This window comes from Jaculus jaculus, chromosome 7 (genome assembly GCF_020740685.1).
Source record: "Jaculus jaculus isolate mJacJac1 chromosome 7, mJacJac1.mat.Y.cur, whole genome shotgun sequence".
NCBI lineage: Eukaryota > Metazoa > Chordata > Mammalia > Rodentia > Dipodidae > Jaculus > Jaculus jaculus.
Genome location: NC_059108.1, coordinates 37204537 through 37229472, shown reverse-complemented (window position 1 = coordinate 37229472; position 24936 = coordinate 37204537). Strand labels below are relative to the sequence as shown.

At 45.5% G+C, this 24936-nt stretch overlaps 1 protein-coding gene across 1 annotated transcript in view; it reads left to right on the top strand.

The window, feature by feature from the left end:
* Fig4 (FIG4 phosphoinositide 5-phosphatase) overlaps positions 1 to 24936 on the top strand; it is a 145809-nt gene that overhangs the window by 16293 nt on the left and 104580 nt on the right. The window contains exons 2-3 of the mRNA XM_004660626.3: positions 15842 to 15940; positions 17362 to 17485. Coding sequence (XP_004660683.1) covers positions 15842 to 15940; positions 17362 to 17485 — 223 coding nt within the window. The remainder of the gene's footprint in view (positions 1 to 15841; positions 15941 to 17361; positions 17486 to 24936) is intronic.

Below are 24936 nucleotides of genomic sequence, written 5' to 3'. Positions count from 1 at the left end.
CTTAACTGTTTTCTAAAATAGAACATTTAAAACTGCAATTATATATTTAAAAAATAACTTAAAGTCTAATGACAGGTAAGGAAAGAATTAATGGCCTGAACAATAGATACGGTAGTATAGCCTTATATACAAAGTGTTTTATAAATCAGTCTGAAAACCGTAATACTGAATTTCAAAGGAAATGTAATGACTAGGCAACTCACCAAAAATATGAGTATGAAAAATTATTAAGCTTGCCAATAAAGTTAAACAATAAAGGTTTTCATTTTTCACCTGTCAGAAGGTTGACCAATGTCATTGTTGACAAGTGTTGCAGCCGGGTTCACATTGCTGGCCGAAATAACCTGACCAAGAGCAGCTTTTGGGAAAAAAAGGTTTTATTTTGGCTTACAGATTTGAGGGGAAGCTCCACGATGGCAGGGAAAACGATGGCATGAGCAGAGGGTGGACATCACCCCCTGGCCAACATAAGTTGGACAATAACAACAGGAGAGTGTGCCAAACACTGGCAAGGGGAAGCTGGCTGTTATACTCATATAAGCCCGCCCCCAACACTACACTGCCTTCAAGAGGCATTCGTTCCCAAATCTCCATCAGCTGGGAACCTAGCGTTCAGAACACCTAAGTTTATGGGGGACACCTGAATCAGCCCACCACAACAAGTATTTGGAAGAGACAGGAATTCATGTGTTGGTTTGTTTAAGTTGTCTATGAAGAAGCTAGGAGACATGTTAAGGAGGAAAACAATGGCAAGATAATGTTTCTTCTGGTGAGCTCAAGTAGGAGGATAATTGGGCGCACCTGCTCCTGGCGTGGCGTTCAGGTTGTCCCTGTTACCTGTGTCCAGAGATGTAGTTTGAGGACTATTTAGAGACGAAAAGGAAGGGGATTGGAGAGTGGCGGGAGGGAGGCACAGCTCTCTCTGGTGTTGCGTGTGTGGAGGTGAGGACAGCTTTTTGAGACAGGACTTCTCATTGGCCTAGAGCTCCCCAGTTTGGCTAGACGGGATGGTCACTGAGCTCCTGGGATCCTTCTGTCTCCACCTAACCAGTGCTGGGCTGGTAGCAGAGGCAGCGGTTTATGTGGGTTCTGGAGAGCCTGACCTCAGGTCCTCATGCTGGAGAGACAAGCACTTTGCCCACCGAACCACCTCCCCAGCCCACCATTTGGCTTTGAAGCTCCTTCTCTGGTCTTCAGTGGCCCAGCTCAATCCAGTTCTAATAAGAGTAGCAGTCGGGCTGGAGAGATGGCTTAGCAGTTAAGTGCTTGCCTGTGAAGCCTAAGGAACCCCATTCGAGGCCTGATGCCCCAGGACCCACATTAGCCAGATGCACAGGGGCACACACATCTGGAGTTCGTTTGCAGTGGCTGGAGGCCCTGGTGCGCCCATTCTCTCTCTCTCTCTCTCTCTCTGAGTCTGTCACTCTCAAATAAATAAATAAAAATAAACAAAAAAATTAAAAAAAAAAGAGTAGCAGTCACCCACAGATTTAGCAAACAGGCATTGTCCCAGGTGGAATTCTGCTTGTCTTAGGCAGCTTCCAATTTATGAACGTTCTGGCTTAATCTGAAATTCTGAAACCTGATGTTCTCAGGTTCTTAGCATCACAGTAAGTGACCATTTCATAACACATAGTATATATAGTGATTAACTTTTTTTTCTGTTTTCTTGACATTGGGTCTCGCTATAGCCCAGGCTGTCCTGGAATTCACTATGCAGTCTCAGGCTGTCCTCGAACCCAGTGATCTTCCTATCTCTGCCTCCCGAGTGCAGGGGTTAAAGGCATGCGCCACCACACCCGGCTATAGTGGTTAACTTTCAGTTGGTAGCTGAGTACAGCCAGGACTTCTGTGTGACCCCCCGTGTGTCATGTAGAGATGAACGTTGTCAGGATGATCTTCACTCCTATAGCTCTGAATTGTCAGGTTGTACTCATTTCTTCCAAAAGGACTTAGGAAGCCTTCCTTCCACCACCACAGAGTAGAGTACAAGAACCCCGTGATGTGGAGTACCCCTTGTGTGCTTAGGGAAGGCAAGAGGACTGTATAGTATAGCGTAGTGTTGACTGAAGGGGGAGAGTAGGGAACCACGGTGGGAAACGATGCACTGTGAGTACAGCACGCGAGAAGGTGGATCGGCGGGCCTGGGAGATGCTCAGCGGTTAAGGCGCTTGCCAGCAGAGCCTAATGAGCCAGGTTTGATTCCCCAGTACCCACATGAAGCCAGATGCAACAAAGTGGTGCATGCATCTGGAGTTCGTTTGCAGTGGCTGGAAGTCCTGGTGTGATGTGCCCGTTCATTCTCTCTCTCTCTCTCTCTCTCTCTACTTGCAAATAAAATTTTTAAAAAGAGGCTCCCCCCCCCCAAAAGGTGCAGTTGGAAACAATGGTTTCACACTAGTCTGTACATCGGGTTGGAAGTTTTCCCATCAGGAAAGTGGCACAGCACAGGTGGACTGAACCATGCCTAATTTAGGAGGAGACTTCTTGCCCCTCCCGGAGTGCCTTCACCCCTGCTGGGATTACTGGGTGCAGGGAGGCAGCTGGCCTGCCACACTGTTAGACCACAGGGAGTCACTTCAGGCACTTCTCTTGAAGTAATACACTTGTTCTGAAAGTTCAGGTGAAGGTTAGCACTGATTGATGCCGGCATGCAACCCACAATCTCTTCCCTTCTAGGAAGCCTAATTTTCCTCCCTCAGATGAAAATGAATGATTAATTAGCCTGTCATTATAAAAGAAGATAATAATGTTAGTAGATACTGAATTTCCTATGAAATGGGTTGCCTATTGTATTCTTGTGGGTTTCCTATATATATTTTAGAAACACATTCATCTTTATATCACATCCCTGCTGTCAAAGTTACATACAAATTTAAAGCTTTTCTCGAAAAATGACACTTCACTTTCAGAAGAGAATTAGCTCAGATTGTCTTCCGTCTTCATGTGTATTTTAATGAGGCTGTTTTAGAATCCCAGTTCTCTACCCTGACTCTGGCCAAACCCTCAGCATATCTACAGACACCCACCCAATACCACCTCTACACATACCACACCACATCTACACACACACACCCTACACCACATCCACACACGTGCGCCCCACGCCACGTCTACACACACACACTCCCCACATCACCTCTAGACACACCCCACACCCCGTCTACACACACACACACATCACATCTACACACACCCCACACCCTGTCTACACACACACACACATCACATCTACACACACACACACATCACATCTACACACACCCCACACCCCGTCTACACACACACCACATCACATCTACACACACCCCACATCACATCTACACACACCCCACATCACATCTATACACATACCCCACATCACCTCTACACACCCCACATCACATCTACACACACCCCACACCCCGTCTACACACACACACTCCCCACATCACCTCTAGACACACCCCACACCCTGTCTACACACACACACACATCACATCTACACACACACACACATCACATCTACACACACACACACATCACATCTACACACACCCCACACCCCGTCTACACACACACACACACATCACATCTACACACACCCCACATCACATCTACACACACCACATCACATCTACACACACACCACATCACATCTACACACACCCCACACCCCGTCTACACACACACCACATCACATCTACACACACCCCACACCCCGTCTACACACACCCCACACCACGTCTACACACACACCACATCACATCTACACACACCCCACACCACGTCTACACACACACATCACATCTACACACACCCCACACCCCGTCTACACACACACCACACCACGTCTACACACACACCACATCACATCTACACACACCCCACATCACATCTACACACACCCCACACCACGTCTACACACACACATCACATCTACACACACCCCACACCCCGTCTACACACACCCCACACCACGTCTACACACACACCACATCACATCTACACACACCCCACACCACGTCTACACACACACCACACCACGTCTACACACACATCACATCTACGCACACACCACCCATCACGTCTATACTCCCCCACACCACATCCACACACATGTGCCCCACACCACGTCTACACACACACACTCCCCACACCATGTCTACACCCACCCCACATCTACACCCACACCCCACACCATGTCTACACACACCCCAAACTACATCTACACACACACACCCCACACCACATCTGCATACACACATCCCACATCACATCTACACATACACCCACACCACATTTACATTCACACACCCCACACCACATCACACACATACCCCACACCACTTATACAGACACACACACCCCCACCACATCTACACACCCTCACACCACATCTACATACACACACTTGTGCACACCCTACAACACATATACACACACCCCATAAGAATTCTATACACACACACACACCATAACACATCTACACACACATACCCCACAACACATCTGCACACACATAACCCCCAACACACCTGCAAACCCACACCTCACAACACACCTACAGATACGCATCTCACGACATCTACAAACCTACCTCCCACAAACATCTGCAAACCCACACTCCACAACACATCTACATCCACACACCCCATGGCACATGTGCTGATCCGTGACCCACAACGCAGCTATGAACACATACCCCATAACACATCTACAGACCCACGTTCCACTGCACATCTGCGCACACAAAGGATTCCCCGGCAGTGTTGATTCTTGCACGCCTGATTGTGTGCTAAATGCGTGCTCCCAGGCAGGTGTGTGCACAGAGTGCAGAGGTGGCTGCTCTGCTCTTTCTTTGCCGTCACCCCCATTTGTTGTCACCCTTACCATTTGAGCTGTGGGCCCGTCACTGCTCCAGGCTTTGCCAGTACCCAAGATGACCTTTCCCTCCCCCTCAATCCCTATTGTTACTACGAATTTATAATCAATTTACCCTCACGTTTCCCCAGGTGTGCATATCTCCTATGAACACATTCATACCTCTGGGTGTTTTGGAAGATTCATACAGAAGCAGTGGCTCTGATCTGAAATGGCTGTTCCCAAGGCACGTGGCAGAGCTGCCACTCTTGGTCCTTCCTTTACTGTCATCCTGTTTCCTCTTCTTGACAATTTCCTTGCTTGCCCAGATCATACAGTTTCTGTTTCTTGATTTATGCCCTCATTTGGGTGAGCACCTCTTTTCAGTTGTTTCATGAGAAAGGCTGGTGGAAATAACTTTATATTTGAGCCTCTGCATGCCTAAAAATGTCCTTAATGCCACACTTATGTTGGAGTGATAAGTTGAGTATTGGGTTAAATACTTACCTGAGATCTGGGGAGATGGTTACAGGTGCTTACTCAGGCAAGCCTGCTGACCCAAGTTTGATCCTCCTTGGCACCACGTAAACTTGGACATGAAGTAGTGCACGTGTCTGTAATACCCGTGTACTTAATGGTCATGGGAGGTGGAGCCATCCAGACCACCAAAATCAGTAGCAGCAGAAGAGACTCTGTCTCAAAAGAAGGTTAAGGGTCTAGAGAGATGGCTCAGCAGTTAAAGGTGCTAGCTTGTAAAGCCTGATGATCCAGCTTTGATTCCCCATTGCTTACATATGTCAGATGCACAAAGTGGAGCATGCGTCCGAGGTTGCTTGCAATGGCTGGTGGCTCTGGTGTGTCCCTTCTCTCTCTGTAAAAAAAAAAAAAAAAAGTGATAGGATGGATTGGAGAGATTGCTCAGTGGTTAAGGTGCTTGCCTGCAGAGCCTAAGGACCTGAGTTCAGTTTCCCAGTACCCATGTACAGCCAGATGCACAGAGTGGCGCGTGCATCTGGAGTTTGCAGCGGCTGGAAGCCCTGGCATGTCCATTCTCTCTGCCTGTTTCTCTTCTATCTCTCTCTGCTTGCAAATAAATAAATAAAAATATTTTTTAAAACAGAGGTGAGAGGAGAAACACCACACATGTGCCATGTCATGTGCACACCTATACACACGCTCACAAATATTTACACACAAATAAAACAAAATATAAAACAGTGATAGGAATTTTGAAGGCATTACCCACCAGTCTTGTCTTTCCTGTCCATTGTCACTTCTGAGACGGTCTCATGCCAGTCTGTTCTTACGCTTTAGTTCAAAGCCCGTTTTCCTTCCATTCAGAAGTGTGTGATGTCTTTATTTCATCTCACACTACTCCAGAAGTACTAGGCAGCACAGATTTTCACACCCTCTGCAGTCACATGGAAATTGCTTTCCTGCTGCCACTGATAAGTATTCAACCTCTTTGGGCTTGCTGTTCAGCGTGAAGTTGCCTTTGTCACTCCTCTTGCTGCTTCTATTTAAAAAATATATATACATTTTTTTTTTTTGTTTTGTTTTTCGAGGTAGGGTCTCGCCTTAGCCCAGGCTGACCTGGAATTCACTATGCAGTCTCAGGGTGGCCTTGAACTTGTGGCGATCCTCCTACTTCTCCCTCCCAAATGCCGGGATTAAAGGCGCATGCCGCCACACCCGGCTTTAAAAATATTTTTTATGTATTTATCTGTGAGTGGAAGGGAGAGTGAATATGGGTGCCTGTTGCCACTGCAAACTCCAGACATACGCTCCACTCTGTGCATCTGGCTTGACATGGGTACTGGGAGGCTTTGCAAGCAAGCGTCTTGAACCACTGAACCATCCCTCCAGCCGATGGATGCTGCTTTTGTTTTCATGCATACCTAATAGGAAGCGTGATGAACTTTACTAGGTCTTAAAGGTATTTGGGAGGACCACAGGCGTTCACTGCCGCCTTTATCCAGAGCCCCACCCTTCTGCTCTCCTACCGGCTTGCTGTACATCTGCCCCCACCTGCCATTAGACTGCTGCAGAAGGCCCCACAACTACTGTTATCAGACTCCGGGGTCCCCTTCGTGCTCAGCTAACTCAGCTTCTCAGCAGCGCTCGTTGCACGGCGTGAGTGGCTGCGGTGCCTCTGTCCTCCTCTAGCTGCTCTTCTCTGCTTGCTGGGCCGAGTTCACTCCAGGCGCGGGGTTCCTGCTCCCTGGCCCGTGCTCCAGGCTCTCTCTGGTTCTCCAAATCCCAAAATGTTGAGAGTTCCTCAAGCAAGTATTCTACCCTCATCTCTGTCTTCACACTTGCTGGTGGGTTAACCTGGTCCTCGGGCTTCAGATGCACTGAGAGCTCTCCTCTGAGCTCCAGGTTTGTCTGTCCTGTTCCCATTCCATCTCATTGGCTGAGCTGTGAACCGCGCTCTTGGTTTCCCTTACACCGGTTTCTTTTCCAGTCACCCCGTGCAACTTTAAGTGGTACCATTATACAACTGGTTGTTCAAGTAAAAGTACATATCCAGACCAGTCTATTAAGTTCTGTCTCCAAACTTTATCTTCATTTTTCCTTTCCCTATGGTCCCTAGCCCAGTGCCAACACAAAAGGGGCACTGATGGTAAACAGGCAGATGAGGGATATCAATAAGGAAGTAAGGTGCCAGGAGTGGTGACGTACACCTTTAATCCCAGCACTTGGGTGGCAGAGGTAGGAAGATCACTGCAAGTTCGAGTCCACCCTGAGACTACATAGTGAATTCCAGGTCAAAAACCACACACAAGTAAAGGTCATCCTGAGCTCTATGAAATACTCACCCAACAACAGCGAAACAGATCAGAAGATAGGAAAATAAATGATGGATACACAGTGAATGAGGCTTGATTAAAGTACACAAGCCAGTGACTGTGGATATTATAGGGATACTTGGGAAGGTTATAAATTTTACTTATTTATTTATTTGAGAGAGGGGAGAGAGAATGAGAATGGGCATGCCAGGGCCTCCAGCTGCTGCAAACAAGCTCCAGATGCATGCACCATCTTGTGTATCAGGCTTACATGGGTCTTGGGGAATTGAACCTGGGGTCTTTGTCTTTGCAGGCAGGTGCCTTAACCACCAAGCCATCTCTCCAGCCCCTCGGGAAGGTTTACATGTGGATTGTATTTATGCCATGTTGTATTGGTGGTACTAGGCTTGGGAGATGTTCTTGATTTTAGGAAACTCAAGTTGAGGTTTCTAGGGGTGTGTTGTGATAATGTCATTCATTTCATGTGGTTCAGAAGAAAGCTTTTGTCAGCAAGGAGGCAAGAATGCAGATGCTTCGGAATGAAAACATTTGGTGAATGTAGGCGAAGGGCATGTGGATGTTAGGTGTGCTGTTATCTTACTGTAGGTTTGAAAATAAAATAAAAAAATTGGGGAAAAAAAGCAATGAAAAATGTAATGAAAAAATATTTCAGAGTAATTTTAAAGCTCTCAAATTCTGAGATCCACTTAGAAGAATACTCTTAAGTATAACTCAATGTAAAGTATGCATAGTTACAACGTTGCTGTATTCAGGGCGGAAATGACTGAGAAGAAAGCAGGTCTTGCAGGAAAAGGGTGCAAGTAGATTTCTGCTGGCCGCCAGAGGGCAGTGCAGACAGCGGTTCTGTCCGCCTCAGGCCCTATCTAAGCTGGTGATGGGTGTGTGTGTGTGTTGGGGTGGGGTGGGCGCGGGTGTCTTTCCTTCATAACCTGCTCCACACGAGGGCGCTATTCTCTACACAAAATAGCTTCAGTATTCTTAGACCATTTTAGAAGACAATGTGGCTCCTTACACTGCTTCCCACTTCTTTCTTCCCACTCACACCTGTTTCTCCGTTCTGTGGATTGTGGTTTTGGGCACTGTGACCCCTGGAGCCTTTGGAAGCATCTGGATATGGGAGGTAAAGAGCTACTTCTTAAGTGTGCTCTACAAGGCCTGTGCCACACTAGCATGTCAGGATTTTTGTTCATCTTTTAAAAATACTTTTCTAAAGCTGGGCGTGGTGGCGCACGCCTTTAATCCCAGCACTGGGGAGGCAGAGGTAGGAGGATTGCCGTGAGTTGGAGGCCACCCTGAGATGACAGAGTTAATTCCAGGTCAGCCTGGGCTAGAGTGAGACCCTACCTCGAAAACCAACAACAACAACAAAAATTCTATTGATCTGTGGGGGCGGGGGGAGGGGGAGAGAGACAGGGATGGGGAGAATGAATGGGCCTGGTATCAGGGCCTCTAGCCACTGCAAACAAACTCCAGATGCATACACCGCTTTGTGCTTCTGGCTTTGCATGGGTACTGGTGAGTTAAACCTAGGCCAACAGGCTTTGAAAGCAGGAACCTTTAACCACCGAGCCATCTCCCTAGGCCTACTCGTTTTATTAGAAAATGTCAAACCACTATCTTACTGCCCTTTAGGGTTCCCAGAATCTCTAAAAATTCTAGGACTTTCACCTGGGAGTTAAACCTCCCTTAAAACTGATGTGCTTACTTGCTGAGTGGCGTCTTTCTGTGTGCTTACCTGGGGGTGGGGGGAGAGGAAGCATTAGTGTAAATCTGGAAAATTACCCAGCACATGACAAGATTACTGTGTTAGGTGGTCACTCTTTCTTGCTTGTGGGACTAGTAGACTAGGAGCTAAAAGACGACAAAGGTTACTAGAGAGGTAGCCCCAGGTTAATGAGTTAAATGAGGAGGGAGGGGAAACTTCAGATAAGTGCTGACAAGGCTTTGGAAGCAAGCAATCAATGCAGAAGTGCTTGGGCTGAGGGGCACACGCCCCGTGAGGACAGCGAGTGAGGACCCCTGTAGGTTGAAGCCCAGGGTAAGTATTGTCCTGTTCTAGCCAGACAGACTTCAGCAGGCTTTGAGGTCACTGAAGGACCATGAGACTCCACCTGCTGGTCGCTGGTGACGTCACAGTTGCCCCTCCATGGGATTTAAAATACCACTGGAAAGGGAGAGTGATGGGAGCATCTGGCTTTGGTTGAGGGAAAGTTCTTCGTGACATTCTGAAGTACCCTAAAGGTCAGACTGTGGTCCACTCCCTTAAGAGTTAATCCAACGGAGCCTGTTGAATCACTCGAACACCTCTCACCTAAAGGCATGTGAAGGAGGTGGGAGGAGTAGTATCCCCTTAGTGAGGTGATGCCCTTTAACCATCAGCCCTCTCTCATGCCTTGTCCTCAGACCCTCAGTTCTATCCCTGCCCGCTTCTCTGAGTTCTAACTCAGAATGTACACTTTTTAATTGCTTTTTTCCTTTCTGTTCTTTGAGGGCTGGAGAGATGGCTTCATGGTATAAGGCATTTGTCTGCAAAGCCTAACGACCGGGGTTCAGTTCCCCAGTACCCATGTAAAGCCAGATGCACAAAGAGGTACATGCATCTGGAGTTCGTTTGCAGTGGTTAGAGGCCCTGGTGTGCCCATTTTCTCTGACTCTTTTTCTCTCTTTGTTTGCAAATAAATGAAATAAAATAGGTCTATAGAAGTTTCACCCTAAGCACGTCTGGCCTGTGGTGATGTGTTGGGCTCTGAAAGGCCCAGGCGTGAGGCCTAGTGTTCTTCAGATGACCCACTGCCACCTCCTCTGCCCTCCATGTGACCAGGGACACGTAAGATCCCCAGAGGGGGACAACCTAAGACAGGCCATGGAGTGGGTTCTCAGCGAGCTGAACACATGGTACCCAATGACAGATAAGCTCCCCAGAGAGGGACAACCTAAGACAGGAGCCACGGTGACTGATGCTCTTACAAAAACAAAAGGGGGAGATGTTGGGCTCTGAAAGGCCCAGGCGTGAGGCCTAGTGGGACTTCCTGAGCTTAGCTAAAGTGTGGCGACCTGACTCTGGCCAGCCAGGACTCAGCAAGACGCCTAGTGGCTTCTGGCCTGCTACTTCCACGCAGGAATTGAAATTACCATTGCAATAGTCACAGTTTACTATTGGCCCTGACCTCTCCCCCCATCCTAGAATCCCCACCTTCGTTCCCAACATTATATAGGCAACTGCTTGTAACAATACAGCGAGTTCCTGCTTCGACAAGACTCCCGACTCTGTGTGGTTTTTCTCCAGTGACCAGGAGAGGTTCTGAGTCGTCGGACGCTCATCCTCCTCCTCAACCCCTTGGGAGGAACCAGCGGGCCTGGTCCCTCCTCAGCACTACCTGCCCGGGGAGGAGCCTGGCAGCGATGCAGCCTTCCCCCTTTCTCGGTAGCCCTCCTCTGCTCCACTCACTCCTGGTCCTCTGTGTGCCCAGTCTTTTGTGTTGCTACACAAAGAGCTCAACCCTGTGAAATCTGCAACTCTTACCTCGGCTCGCTTGCCGCGAGGTCTCCGCAGTCAAGTGCAGCATCAGGACACCAGCCTCTCTGGGTAGCTGGCTCTGACCATCCCTGGGTTAAGTATGACTCCCGTGTTCTGTCTGTATCCAGTCGATAGATATGTCTTATAGCATGTCTGCCACGGTTCATAATTTGCAAGCTCCTCCTCCTGAGAGCCGAAAAGGATGACTAACAGAGCATGCATTCTCCCATTCTCGTGCTGTTGGGATATTTTTTTGGGGGGGGGGTTGGGAGGTGTTTTTCCTCAACTACAGTGGCACATACTTGCTGACATTCTTAAAAGTAAAGAAAAGACTCGAAGGCCCATTGTGTTCCCTCTTTCTGTTGAACACCATGCCAGGTGCTAAGCATTCTCTCTTCATCTTGTTCCTATAACAAATACAGCAAGCACCTTGCCTTTCAGGCCTGTCCTGGGAGCTGTTCTTCTGGTAGTCAGGAAGGTGCCCCCCATGTTGGCTAGCAAGTATGAACAGTTGCAAAGTCCTCTTTTGCCTGTGGTGAGTTGGGCCTCAGGGACCGAAGGAGCTGAGGCCTTGCTAAAATTTTTTTGATATAAGACAAAGTAAAAGCAAGTAATTAAGTTTAATTAAGCAAAACAAGGATTTTATTTAAACATCATACTAAAGAGCTTCTTTTTTCCTGTTTTTTCTTTATTTTTATTTTTTCTCAATTTTATTAACATTTTCCATGATTATAAAAAGTATCCCATGGTAATACCCCCCCACTTTCCCCTTTGAAACTCCACTCTCCATCATGTGCCCCTCCCCATCTCAATCAGTCTCTCTTTTATTTTGATGTCTTGGTCTTTTCCTCCTCTTACGATGGTCTTGTGTAGGTAGTGTCAGGCACTATGAGGTCATGGATATCCAGGCCATTTTGTGTCTGGAGGGAGCATGTTGTATGGAGTCCTGCCCTTCCTTTGGCTCATACATTCTTTCCGCCACCTCTCCCGCATTAGACCCTAAGCCTTGGAAGGTGTGATCGAGATGTTTGTTACTCAGTACTCCAGTCACTTCTTTCCAGCACCATGATGCCTTCTGAGTTGTCCCAAAGTCACTGCCATCTGAAAAGAGAAGATTCTCTACCCAAAGTGAGAGTAGCGTTAATACAAGGGTATGAATATTAAAGAACAAGGATGTTTTTAATGCAAGGATTTTCTCTCTCTGCACGCCTACTAGCAGATGGCTACAGCCACCCAGCCTGTGCCCCGCTCCTTAAAAGGACGTTGTATGGAAAATTTCCTCCACATTGAAAGCAAGGAACCACTATTGCCAGCTTTATCAAAAGCGGCTGGGCTACCTCATAAGGGAAGGTGTGGGGAGGGTCGTCAGATCCCCACCTGAGATTTAAGCACCCCTGCACCAGCTGTACTAATAAGGCAAAAGGTCTCTGACCTCGGGAGCCAGGGTAGCTAGAGCGGAAAAGATGGAGCGCCAGTAAGCTCCACCAGGTGGTGTCTCTGCAGTCTCCTGCTCTGTACACCCCAAGGCTGAGGGAGGAGCTCCCCCGGAAATGATCCCCTTCCTACAGTGAGCCCCACTGAAGGACTGCTCTGGACAGGGACCAGAAGCTTCTAGAAGCGTCCACTGGGAAGTTGTCATTCTGGGTGGAATGAGACTTCTCCATGGTGCCGCTGCTCTGGGGTCCTGATGCTCTGGAAGTGAGCCCTCATCCTGAGGCTGCGGGACAGCATCCGAGGAGTAATTTTGACACAGGACTCTATCAAGTGGCTGCTTTGGGGTCCCCACGTGCCCATAAGTAACCCCTCTTTATGTTCTGTAAGCGACCCCCCCCCCCAATAAACTCACTGGTTCACCAAACTGGTATTGATGTAATCGTACTTTGGTCTGCCATCTGAGCCCGATTTGAAGTGAAGATGTATGTGTCTAGTCTCTCCAGGGAAAATTTCCTGTGACATAGGAACTTCCTCTTGTTGACTGTCTCAGACTGAGCTTTTTTTTTTTCCAAGGTAGGGTTTCACTCTAGCTCAGGCTCTCCTGGAATTCACTATGGAGTCTCAGGGTGGCCTCTAACTCATGGTGATCCTCCTACCTCTGCCTCCCAAGTGTGGGGTTAAAGGCGTGCACCATCACGCCCGGCTAAACTGAGCTTTTTACATTATTTTGTTTATTTTCCAAGGGAAACCCATTTCCTTTAAAACTGAGTTTTGTGCCAATTAATATGTTCTCTTTGCTGAAACTCACAATCCAAAGTATGAATAGTAAGAACTTCATCAAGTCCAGGTTCAGAATTTGCACGTGCTACATCCTAAATAAGCCCTGCTTCTTGAGCATTCCTGGTGTCTTGCCTTAGCTTTTCTGCAACACATTTTTTTAAAATATTCTTTTATGTTTATTTATTTAAGAGCGACAGACAGAGAAAGAGGCAGAGAGAGAGAGAATGGGTGCACCAGGGCCTCCAGCCACTGCAAATGAACTTCAGATGCATGTACCTACCCCCTTGTGTATCTGGCTAACGTGGGTCCTGGGGAATCAAGCCTTGAACCGGGGTCCTTAAGCTTCAAAGGCAAGTGCTTAACTGCTAAGCCATCTCTCCAGCCCTGCAACACTTTAAAAAAATTTTTGTTTTAAATTTATTTGCGAGCAGAGAGAGGAGAGAGAATGGGCATGCCAGGGCCTCTAGCCATGCAAACAAACTCCAGGTGCATGTGCCCCTTGTGCACCTGGCTTATGTGGGTCCTGGGACCTGAACCTGGGTTCTTTGGCTTCGCAGGAAAATGCCTTGACCACTAAGCAATCTCTCCAGCCTTTTTCTGCAAGACTTTGATGCCCTCCTCTTGGTTCCCCTGCCCTTACATCTGCTGTCCAATATAGCACATTGAATTCTGTTATTGGATGCCCCAGCTTGGTTTACTCATTATTATTATAAGTGTTGATTTTTTTTTCATCCATGACAATTTATGGTAGTGTCATCTAGACCCTCTCACTTCTAGAACATGAGGGGCTGAGTGTTATGGCTGGCCTTCCTCCTGAGGCTGGGCTAATCCATCCTTCGCTGGCATATAGCTCTGTTCTTTGTAACCTGTAACTAGATCAGATTTTGATAAACAAACGTCCAGTCATCAGTTGCTTAACAACAGGGATGTGTTTGGAGAAATGTGTCAGGTGATTGTATTGTTCAAAACAGAGTGTACTTACACAAACTAGGACAGTTGTGATACCATTAGCAATAGAACCTTATGGGACTCTCATCATACTGTGACTTTGACTAAAATGCCATTATGTGGTATTAAGTTTGTATACTTATAACTCCATTGAGGTTTTTTTTTTGGTTGGTTTTTCTGAGGTAGGGTCTCACGGTAGCCCAGGCTGACCTGGAATTCACTCTGTAGTCTCAGGGTGGCCTGGAACTCATGGTGATCCTCCTATCTCTGCCTCCCACGTGCTGGAATTAAAGGTGGGTGCTACCACACCCAGCTTCCATTGAGTTTTACAAATTTAGAATTAAAACACTACAACCAAGTTTTCACATTCTGATATACCATAACATTTTTCAGTCTTGCCCATTCTTGGCTGTTTAATTGTGGTTTTGACTCTTTGGCTTCGTCTGTAGTAGCTCACTTCAGTCCTTCCTGCTCCACTTTCCCAGGGTGTTTGCTACTGAATTGCTTTGGGTGCCTGTACCTTGCTCAACCAGAGGTGTGAGTGTCGCTGGATCATGGCAGTGTCTTCTCAGTTTCTTTAGTGGTCAAGAAAGTCATGTTTTCAAAAACATGTTTGAAGCAAATTATCCTCAAGTAACTTACTTTTATTAGTGGGATTTTAGTTATCTTCTCTAAAATAATTTGGAAGTTATTCACACAGGGTCTGTGGTGTAGCTCCACGTACACTGTGTGCTGGCATGTGAGGCTCTCGCTTGATCCCTGGCATCAAAGCAGGAAATCTTAAACTCACATCATTCAGTTTTCTTAAGCACTTTTACATTTGTATATATGCTTATTACAAAATACATGATCATTATTTTTCCACATTTTTAGTATTCATATAATTCCCAGTATTAAGAAGAATACTATGTTATTATGTTTGGGCTATAATGTTCCAAAGAAATGTTTCAGAAAGGAAGAATTTAATTATTTCCTGTAGCTTATCTGTAAAAGACCATTTGGGAAAGTACAACCATTTTAATCTTTTAGAGGACTTTGGAGTAGGTTTTTATAGTTGCTATATTAAATTCATTTTCATACTTGTATAGAAAAATTTTAAAGATTTATTTGCCAGATGATCAATATTTTAGTAGCTAAGATTGTCTAAGCTCCCTAATTATATGTTGAGCATTCTAATTCTTATCAGAGCTGCTGCTTCCTGGCAAAGCTTAAACATCAGTCTCCAATCAGGTAGGTTAATCTCTAATTTTATAATTTAATTAAATTCATCTGACCTGGTTACTGGCATATTTCAGACATTACACTGATACTGATCATGAAGCTGCTAAGACTGTTTCAATTTAAAAATTGACCTTTCAGGATCAGTCCCTTTAATCTGTGAGTTATCCTGAACAGAAATGTTCTTTAAGAAGTAACCTGCCTTTATTAATAAGCTTTTAAAACCTAAACTGGTGCTAAAATGTTTATAGGGAAGAATGCCTTAAAACAACTGACTTTCTTTTTTATTTAGAGGTACTTCCTAGTTGGGAGCAATCATGCAGAAACGAAATATCGTGTTTTGAAAATTGATAGAACAGAACCAAAAGATTTGGTCATAATTGATGATAGGGTAAGTATCAAACCTCACCACAAACAGAAACTTGGATGCGGATTGTTCAAAGAGCATGAATTATCCTTACAGTTTTTAATAGCATGCTATTCTTCTGTCATGCATCTAAAAGTTGCAATTATTTTTTTTTTCTGGTTGGCTAAAATATGCATATCTGATTTGGTTTCTAGAAATTCTTGGCATTGAGAAGTTAGGTTGAATTATACTTTGTTCCTCAATTTGATTTGCTTCTGAAAGGGCACACTCTTCTGATAAGATAATGAATATATTCTGTTAACCAGTTGACATTTTAAGGATTCGGGGTAATTTAATGCTGCATGTACCAAGCAGATTGCCTGTTACTGTGCTTTAATATGAAGCTACGTGTAGTCAGGGAAGACTTCTCTGCTACAGACTATCCTATGCTGTTGAAAGTCATCTCTAGGCTCCTTTGGATGCTTTTCTTTACATGAAAGAAGTGACAGGCAGTTGTTACACCGAGACTGTGTTATCCAGAATCAAGTGTCCAGGCTTCATTCAGGTAGCATGGAACAGAGAGCTACTACTCAAAAGTATAATGTACTAGGTTTCAGCCAGGCTTGGCAGCGCACACCTTTAATCCCAGGACTCAGGAGGCAGAGGTAGGAGGGTTGGCATGAGTTTGAGACCACTCTAACACTCAAAGACTACATAGTGAACTTCAGGACCCTACCTGGAGCAACCAAAAAAAATTATGCATGCATGCGCGTGCACACACACACACACACACACACACACACACACACACACTATTGTTCATTTTAGCTTTTTCTAAGGAAAGAACTTAACCCTTGGATTGCAGTTGCCATCTGAATATTTCTGAATCCATGTAGTTGCCTGCTTTCTGAAGGATATTAGTACTTACAGCTTGGGACTATTTTCATTAAAGTCTTTGCAGAACTATTTTCTGTGTTGTAACAATTTGGGGTGACTTCTTCAGTGTGATTCCCTGTGCCACCCCTGGCTGTCCATCCCCCTGGATTTGCTTCAGAGCTTTTCCTAACATAACCTAGTAGTTATTAAGCTGGATGTGGGAGTGGGAACGATTGATTAGGGTGTCCTTTGAGAAGCTAACAGCTATGGTCTTCTCATAAAAATGCAAGTTTTTCATGTCATTTGAAAGCATTCACAGACTTACTGCAATAGGTCTGGATTCCTTCAATCTCTGGATCCCAGGTTCAGAGAACAAGGGTTTGACAGTTTTTTTCATATAGCAGTATGATCCAGCAACTATCCTTAATTTCTCATGTTAACGGACTTGCTGGCTTTTTATGGATGATAACTAAGGTATGCCTTATATAGTTTATAAATAGAAAATGATTCTTGTAGGCACCTTTCGATTTTTTAGGAGTGGACATGATAGAGTCACACAACCTCATAGAGTCCGTGTGCTTGCTTCTTAGCACGTGTACACTCAGCAGGAAGTGCGGGAGCTTCTTGGCCGCTTGGACCTAGGAAACCGAACGAAGATGGGACAGAAGGGATCCTCCGGGTTATTTCGCGCTGTCTCGGCTTTTGGTATTGTAGGTAAGGAGTGTGCCTCCCTCACCTGGTTGCTGTAGTCAGGAGTGTCCCTCCCTCACTTGGTTGCTGGCTTGTTTTGACATGGACACTTAGAGTTCACAAGGCTTTATAGCATCATGTATGGCTCTGGGAATTTTAAACCTCATGATCTGCCAATCAGATACCAAACAGTGTTTCTGCATGTGCTCAGCATTGCTCAGTTTTGTTTTTTTTAATAGGACACCAATAGATATAGAAATGTTTGGGGGCATGCAGTGACTAGAGGTTCTGGCATGCCCATTCACTCTCAAATAAATAAGATATAACAACTTTTTTTAAATTTTTATTTATTTATTTATTAGAGAGAGACAGACAGAAAGAGGCAGAGAGAAATAGAGAGAGAATGGGCGTGCCAGGGCCTCCAGCCACTGCAAATGAACTCCAGATGCATGCGCCCCTTTGTGCATCTGGCTAACGTGGGTCCTGGGGAATAGAGCCTCGAACCAGGGTCCTTAGGCTTCACAGGCCAAGCGCTTAACCGCTAAGCCATCTCTCCAGCCCCATAACAACTTTTTTATATTTTATTTTTATTTATTTGATGGGGCGGGGGAGAGAGAGAGATTGAGATTGAGATTGAGAATGGGTGTGCCAGGACCTTCAGCCACTGCAGACATACTCCAGACGGGTTTGTCCCCTTGTGCATCTGGCTAACATGGGTCCTGGAGAATCGAACCTGGGTCCTTTGGCTTTGCAGGCAAACACTTTAAGCACTAAGCCATCCCTCCAGTCCTATAAAAACTTTTTTAAAAAAAAGTCACAGGAAGGCTGGGTGTCGTGATGCACACCTTTAATCGCAGAACTCGAGAGGCAGAGGTAGGAGGATCGCCATAAGTCCGAGGCCTCCCTGAGCCTACAGAGTGAATTCCAGATCACAGAGAAGCCTTCTTTAAAACCAGAGCATCAGAAACTTGGGATTGGGTCATTTTTGTAGTAGACAGCTTCATACTGCTGGGATGAACATCCAAGCCAGACAGTGGTTTGTCGGAGGAAGGGTTTATTTCAAGCTTACAGATCCAGGGGAAGTTCCATCAAATGGAGGAAGCTGGCTTCCATTCATATATCCAAGCAGAGAGAGAGGAAAAAAAAAAAAAAAAAAAAAAACCACAACCCACAACCACAGCCAGCAGCCAGCAACACCAAAAGCAGTAAGTTCAAAATCAGCAGCAGGCAGGGACCCCAGTGCTCACCCTGCTCTCTGACACCTTTGGGCTGGACTTCAAATCAGCCCCCAAATACACCCTTGGGCTGGGCCCCAGGATCTGCCCCCCATGAAGCATGCCTCCTCCAGCCAAGATGCTGGAGACCAACTTACAAGTTTAATTTTAAGACCCGAGTCAATGGGAGATGGACATCCATTCAAACTACCACACTTGAGACTGCATCCGTGTGCTTAAGCGCTCCTTTGCATGTTCTGTGTCCCGGGCCCTGAGAAGCAGCTTCCCTTTGCAGCAGCTCTGTAGGACATCAGGAATGGGCACCACAGCTGTGCGGGCTGCATTGTTTCCAAGGAAGTGGGATTGAGAGGGAGTGGGCAGTTAGGGTGACTTGGCCCCTGAAAGTAAGAAGTAGGGTTGTCTTTCTTTGAGTCTATCCAAGCCGTCTTCACTTGCTAGAGATCAAAGTATATTTGACTTCTTACGTCTTACCTGGGCCTCTCCTGGGAAGGAGGTCTCTACTAGGATTTAAATCTAACTCTAACATTGTGGTTGGTCAAGTTCAGTCCCCAGAACTTGGCATCATGGCTAGCCTCTTCCTAAGATAGCCCCTAGCCCAAAGCAATTAGCTGTCCTGCAGTTCACCTGAGCCGGAAGGTAGGGCCCACCACCATAAGGTTATAAATATGATTATGAGGAGAGAACAAGGTTTTTGTGCTACCTGACCTCTCAAGAACCTCCAGATGCTGGTAAGGTTTTTCTCATCTTGGCCCAGATGGGCCAAGCCATAGAGAGAGCCCCTAGTCCTTGCTTTGTACATGGACTCTTTCTCTATGTGACAGGAGCGCTAGGCTTTCTTTTCTGTCCTCTTCATGGTTTTTCTAGGCCCACCACGTGGGTGTATTCATTCTCCTTTCCTTATTTCTACACTTCCCTCAATAAATATAATAATTTAATAATTATCCTTCTCAGTATTATTTTATTCAATTCTTTGATTAAAATTAGACAAACCTAGGGTTTTGAGTCCAAGGACTTTCCTGAACCCCTAGCACCCTGTTACAGGATCGCTGGTTATATTTGTACACTGATACTGATCTCTTTCAGCATAGTTGGCTACGCTTTCTGTCTCACCAGAGTTCTGTCCTGTTTGTTGACTGCATTAGTGTGCTCCATAGCTCCTTCTTTGTAAGAGGTGATTCAACCTGTCTTTATGGTATGATGGTGAATTACTTTTTTCATGGCTGTGGCAAAATATCTGAAAAAAGCAACTTAAGAGTTTGTGGGGCTGGAGAGATGGCTTAGCAGTTAAGGTGCTTGCTTGCAAAACCAAAGGATTCAGGTTTGATTCTCCAGGACCCACGGAGGCCAGATGCACAAGATGCTGTATGCGTCTAGAGTTAGTTTGCAGTGGCTGAAAGCTAGGTGTGCCCATTTTCTCTCTCTGTTAAATAAAGAGTTTATGGCTTGGGATTCATGGCAGGAAGACTTGGTAGCAGGAACATGAGGCTGTTGGTCACTTGCATTCACAGTCAGGAAGCAGAGAGGAATGTTAGTACTCAATTTACTTTCTCATTTCAGTTTTTACTCCTAGTTTATGAGATAGAACCACTCACATTCAGAGTGTGTCTCCTTTGCTAAGTTAAGCCTCTCTGCAGTGGCCTTTCAGACACTCACTGAGGTTTGTTTCCTAGGCGATTCTGAATTTTGTCAAGTTGACATTCAGGATTAACCATCACAGGTGCTTTTGTGCCTGATTGGGCTTGAAGACAGAAATCAGTGCGTGTGAAGCCCTCCCTATGCTACAGTGAAGAGCTATGCTGTGTCATAAGTTGATTTGTTTGGGGAGTGCATTACTTGGACCTGGAATGGCCTGGAAAAGTTTTGGGAATAACTGAGACTTAACCTGGAGCCTGAGGGCAGAAGAATATCTGAGTAGATACAGGGGAAAAAGGAGGGGAATTCTAATAGGGGTGACAGCAGACACATAAGCACAAAGATGCTGTAGCATCTGGAATGTTGGGGAGTGATGACATTATGATGAGGCCAGGTTGCTCAGGGCCTTGGAAAACTTAGACAGTAAAGTGGAGACAGTTATATCTCACCCTTTTTACTACCAGAATCTTGAGTGCTTCTTAATCCTACTGGGCCATATATAATATTAACTAGGTCATTGTTACTGATAGTAATGCTTAGTATGGACTTTATTTTTTATTTTTATGTTTTTGGTTTTTCAAGGTAGGGTCTCATTCTAGCCCAGGCTGACCTGAAATTCACTATGTTGTCTCAGGGTGGCCTTGAACTCATGGTGATCCTCCTACGTCTGCCTCCCGAGTGTTGGGATTAAAGGTGTCGCCACCATGCCCGGTTTAGTATGGACTTTATTTAATTTCAGGTTCTTATGTTACACTTTTTTTTCTTTCTGAAGTTGGGTCTCACTGTAGCCCAAGCTGGCCTGGAATTCACTATGTAGTCTCAGGGTGGCCTTGATCTTACAGCAATCCTTCTACCTCTGCCACTCAAGTGCTGGGATTAAAGGCGTGTCCCACTACACCCAGCTATGTTACTTTTTTAAAATTTTGTTGTTGTTTTGTTCTTGGTAGGGGCTTACTTTAGCCCAGGCTGACCCGGAATTCACTATGTAGTCTCAGGGTGGCCTCAAACTAACGGCGATCCTCCTACCTCTGCCTCCCGAGCACTGGGATTAAAGGCATGCGCCACTACGCCTGGCTTAGGGTTTTTTTGGTTTAGCACTCTCTCCTTTGTATGTTTACTGGAACTTTAATTTTCCTGTTCTGTGTTTAGAGTGTTTTTTTTTTTTTTTCTCTCAATGTTGTCTCATAGCTCCTACAGACTCTTCTAGGTCTATCTTGGGTCTCAGGTGGCATTCAGGGAAGGTGAAGCATGGCATGTCATGAGAGATGGATAATCTTGATTATCAACCTGATGGGATTTAGAATCACCATGGAAACATACTTCTGAGTATGTCTAGGAGGTTGTTTTCAGAAAGGCTTACTGAGGAAGGAAGACCTGTTCTGAATGTGGGCACCACCATGCCACGGGCTGAGGTCCCAGACTGAATAAAAAGGGGAAAGTGAGCTGAGTGCATCCCTCTGTCCCTGTCTCCTTGACCACGCACGCAGTGTGACCAGCTGCTGGAGCTCCTGCCCCGTGCCTTTCCTGCCATGATGGACTGTGCCAATGCCACTGATACAGCACACTTGACTTCTTTCCCATAGGCCTGGCCTCTGAGATACACCTGCTGAGTCTTGACAAGCCCCTTGGGGTGACTTGTTGATTAGCTAAATGTTTGTGGGCTTAGGAAAGTCTGTGTGTGTCATGTGAGTTCATGGTTTCAATTCCATAAATTCCATATAGGTCAAGTTCTATATTAAGACCTGCTTACGTTTTGAACTGAAGAAAAAGAAACGTGAAAAAAAAATGTTTCCTAGGTACAGTAGGCATTTCAAGATAATAGTTGCTTCATAGTCCAATGTTATTTCTTTAGTTCCTGATACATTACTCCAACTTTTAAATGGTAATATTTTCAGGCATATGTAATTAGACAGCATTTTTTCAGAGTTTGAATTTCCTTGATGATTAAGTGTGACAAAATGAAGATGGTTATTGAACTGCACATAGGCACTCTGTTGTACTGTGACTTGCCTTTGGGCTTTGTGGTAGTTTGAATTAGGTGTCCCCCTTCAGCTGTTTGTATTGAATGCTTAATTCCCAGCTGATGGCAATTTGGGAGGTGGAGTCTTGCTGGAGGAGGTGTGTTGCTGGCGGTGGGCTTGGGGGTGTTATAGCCAGCTCCCCTTTGCTAGGGTTTGGCTCATTCTCTTGTTATGGTGTTCCACCTGCTATGACAGAAGTGATGTCTAGTCTCTACTCATGCCACACCTTTCCCCTGCCTTCATGGGCCTTCCTCCCATCAGCTGCTTTGGTCAGGTGCTGTGTCTCAGCATTGAGAAGGTAACTCTAATAGGTACTCTGGCCTTGTGTTGTGAACAGCCTTTGGGCACTCTGGCCTTGTCTTAGGGAAAGTTACTTTTTACAAGTAGTGGGCTCCCAGACAGCTATAATGGTGAGTTATGGTACTTTGGCCATTTTTTATTGTGCTTGTCATATTAGTTTTTAAGAGAATCTTTTGCCTATTTTTAAAATTTTTATATTTTATTTATTTGAGAGAGAGAGAGAGAGGGAGGCAGATAGAGAGAGGATGGGCGCCCCAGGGCCTTTAGCCACTGTGAATGAACCAGACGCATTCGCCACCTTGTACATTTGGCTTATGTGGGTCCAGGGAATTGAATCTGGGTCCTTTGGCTTTGTAGGCAGGTGTCTTAATCACTAAGCCATCTCTCCAGCCTCCTATTTTTTTAAAACATTGTATTTTTATTTATTTATTTGAGAGAGAGAGCAAGAGGAAGGGGAAAAGAGAGAGAGAAAGCAAGAGAGAGAATAGGCATGCCAGGGCTCTAGCCACTGCAGATGAACTCTAGACACATGCACCATCTTGTGCTTCTGGGTTACATGGGTCCTGGGAAATCAAACCTGGGTAAGCCCTCTTTTGCCTAATTTTTCATCTATTGATAACCAAGCATACAAAATTAGAAGGCTTATTCCAATTAACCGATGACCAAGTTTATAATCAGGTATTTATTTTACGCATAAATAAACTGTAGACCAGGTCTAAAAGTATCTCTGTGTTTCTTTTCTAGGTGACAGTCATAGCTGTTTCTCTTAGAGGCTCTTTAGTTTGAGGCTGTTCTGAGATGGTTATGTCACTGAAAGACCCCTTTACAAATAAGAAGACACAATAATGTACTGTGTGTGTTCTGGTTTACCCATGCAAATAAAGGATCAGTGAAGAATAGAGAGCTAATAAAAGACTTCGTTTTTCTACTTCTATCTGAGAGATAAAGAAGGGCACTGAGATTGTGAAACACAAAATACATATCTTTGAGAAATCGTCAAAATAATACCTGTGTGTGATGATTAGAATGCTTACCTTCTAAAATATTTTCTCTAGTAACTTTCATCATGTCTAGTGTGTGTGTGTGTGTGTGTGTGTGTGTGTGTATCTAAATATTTTTATTTATTTGAGACAGAGAGAGAGAGAGAGATTGAGACTGGCATGCCAGGGCCTCCAGACGCATGTGCCACCTTGGGCATCTGGCTTACATGGGTCCTGGGGAATCAAACCTGGGTCCTTTGGCTTTGAGGCAAGCGCCTCAACTGCTAAGCCATCCCTCCAGCCCTAGTTTGTGTATAGTCTTTGTTGGAATGGTGGGAACTGTCATCAGGTGACCTTCTGGAACAATGGAAGAACCTAGAGCAGTGCTTCTCAGCTCTTTCTAGTGAGGCTGCGGTCCTCCCCCTCGCCAGTATTTCTCAGGCCCATGCATGATGTCATGCGTTACTTGTATGCTGATTGCATTGTGTGACTCAAAACAGTAGTTTAGTGTTTATGGCCTATGTGCTGTGCAGAGAAAGTTGATTGATCATACATTCATACTTTGTGACAGCCTCAATGACTCCAGAGATCCTAAATCCTTATTCTCAATTTGTGTGTCTTCTTGGCACTGAAAACATCTAGATCAATCTAGTTATTAGACGCTGTTTTGAGGGTTATTGATCTAAAGGGTTTTCTTTGCTGTGAACACGGATCCAGTCCTGCGGCCATTTTGCCAGTTCCTGACCTGCTCCATTGTGATTTGGAGGAAGCATGAGCAACCACCAGACAGCATCCTGAGCATCTGCCACTAAGTTGTCTTATTTGGTCCTGGGCAAATGGGTGGAATAGGTGGTTGGTGACCTTCCTGACCCTTCTGACACATACTCCTGAAACCTGTGTCCATTTGTGGCCTATGTCACCTGTCAGCAGACACTCTCTTAAGCTGCTAACATGTTGAAGGGGAGTGGTAGAATAAACATCGTTGTAGTAAACTATGTGATGTACTTAGCTGTTAACTTAAAACAGCACCTTAAAAATGGATGGGATATGCAAGGTCGCATTGAAAATAACAGCAAGGTGCTAGCCTAGAGCAGTAAGAAAGAGGGCAGCGTGGTTTGACCTGGGAGATGCCACTTCAGTCACGAGAACTGGGTTGAGGAAAGACCCTAGGTTCCTTGTGTGGGTGTTTGAGACTTCTCCGCTGGAGTGCTGTCTCACAGAAGGCTTGTGGGGTAGTAGCTGGCAGCCATAATTTCCCAGTGGTGGGTTGTGAGTCCTGTTCAGCCAGAAATATTCTATATCACCAT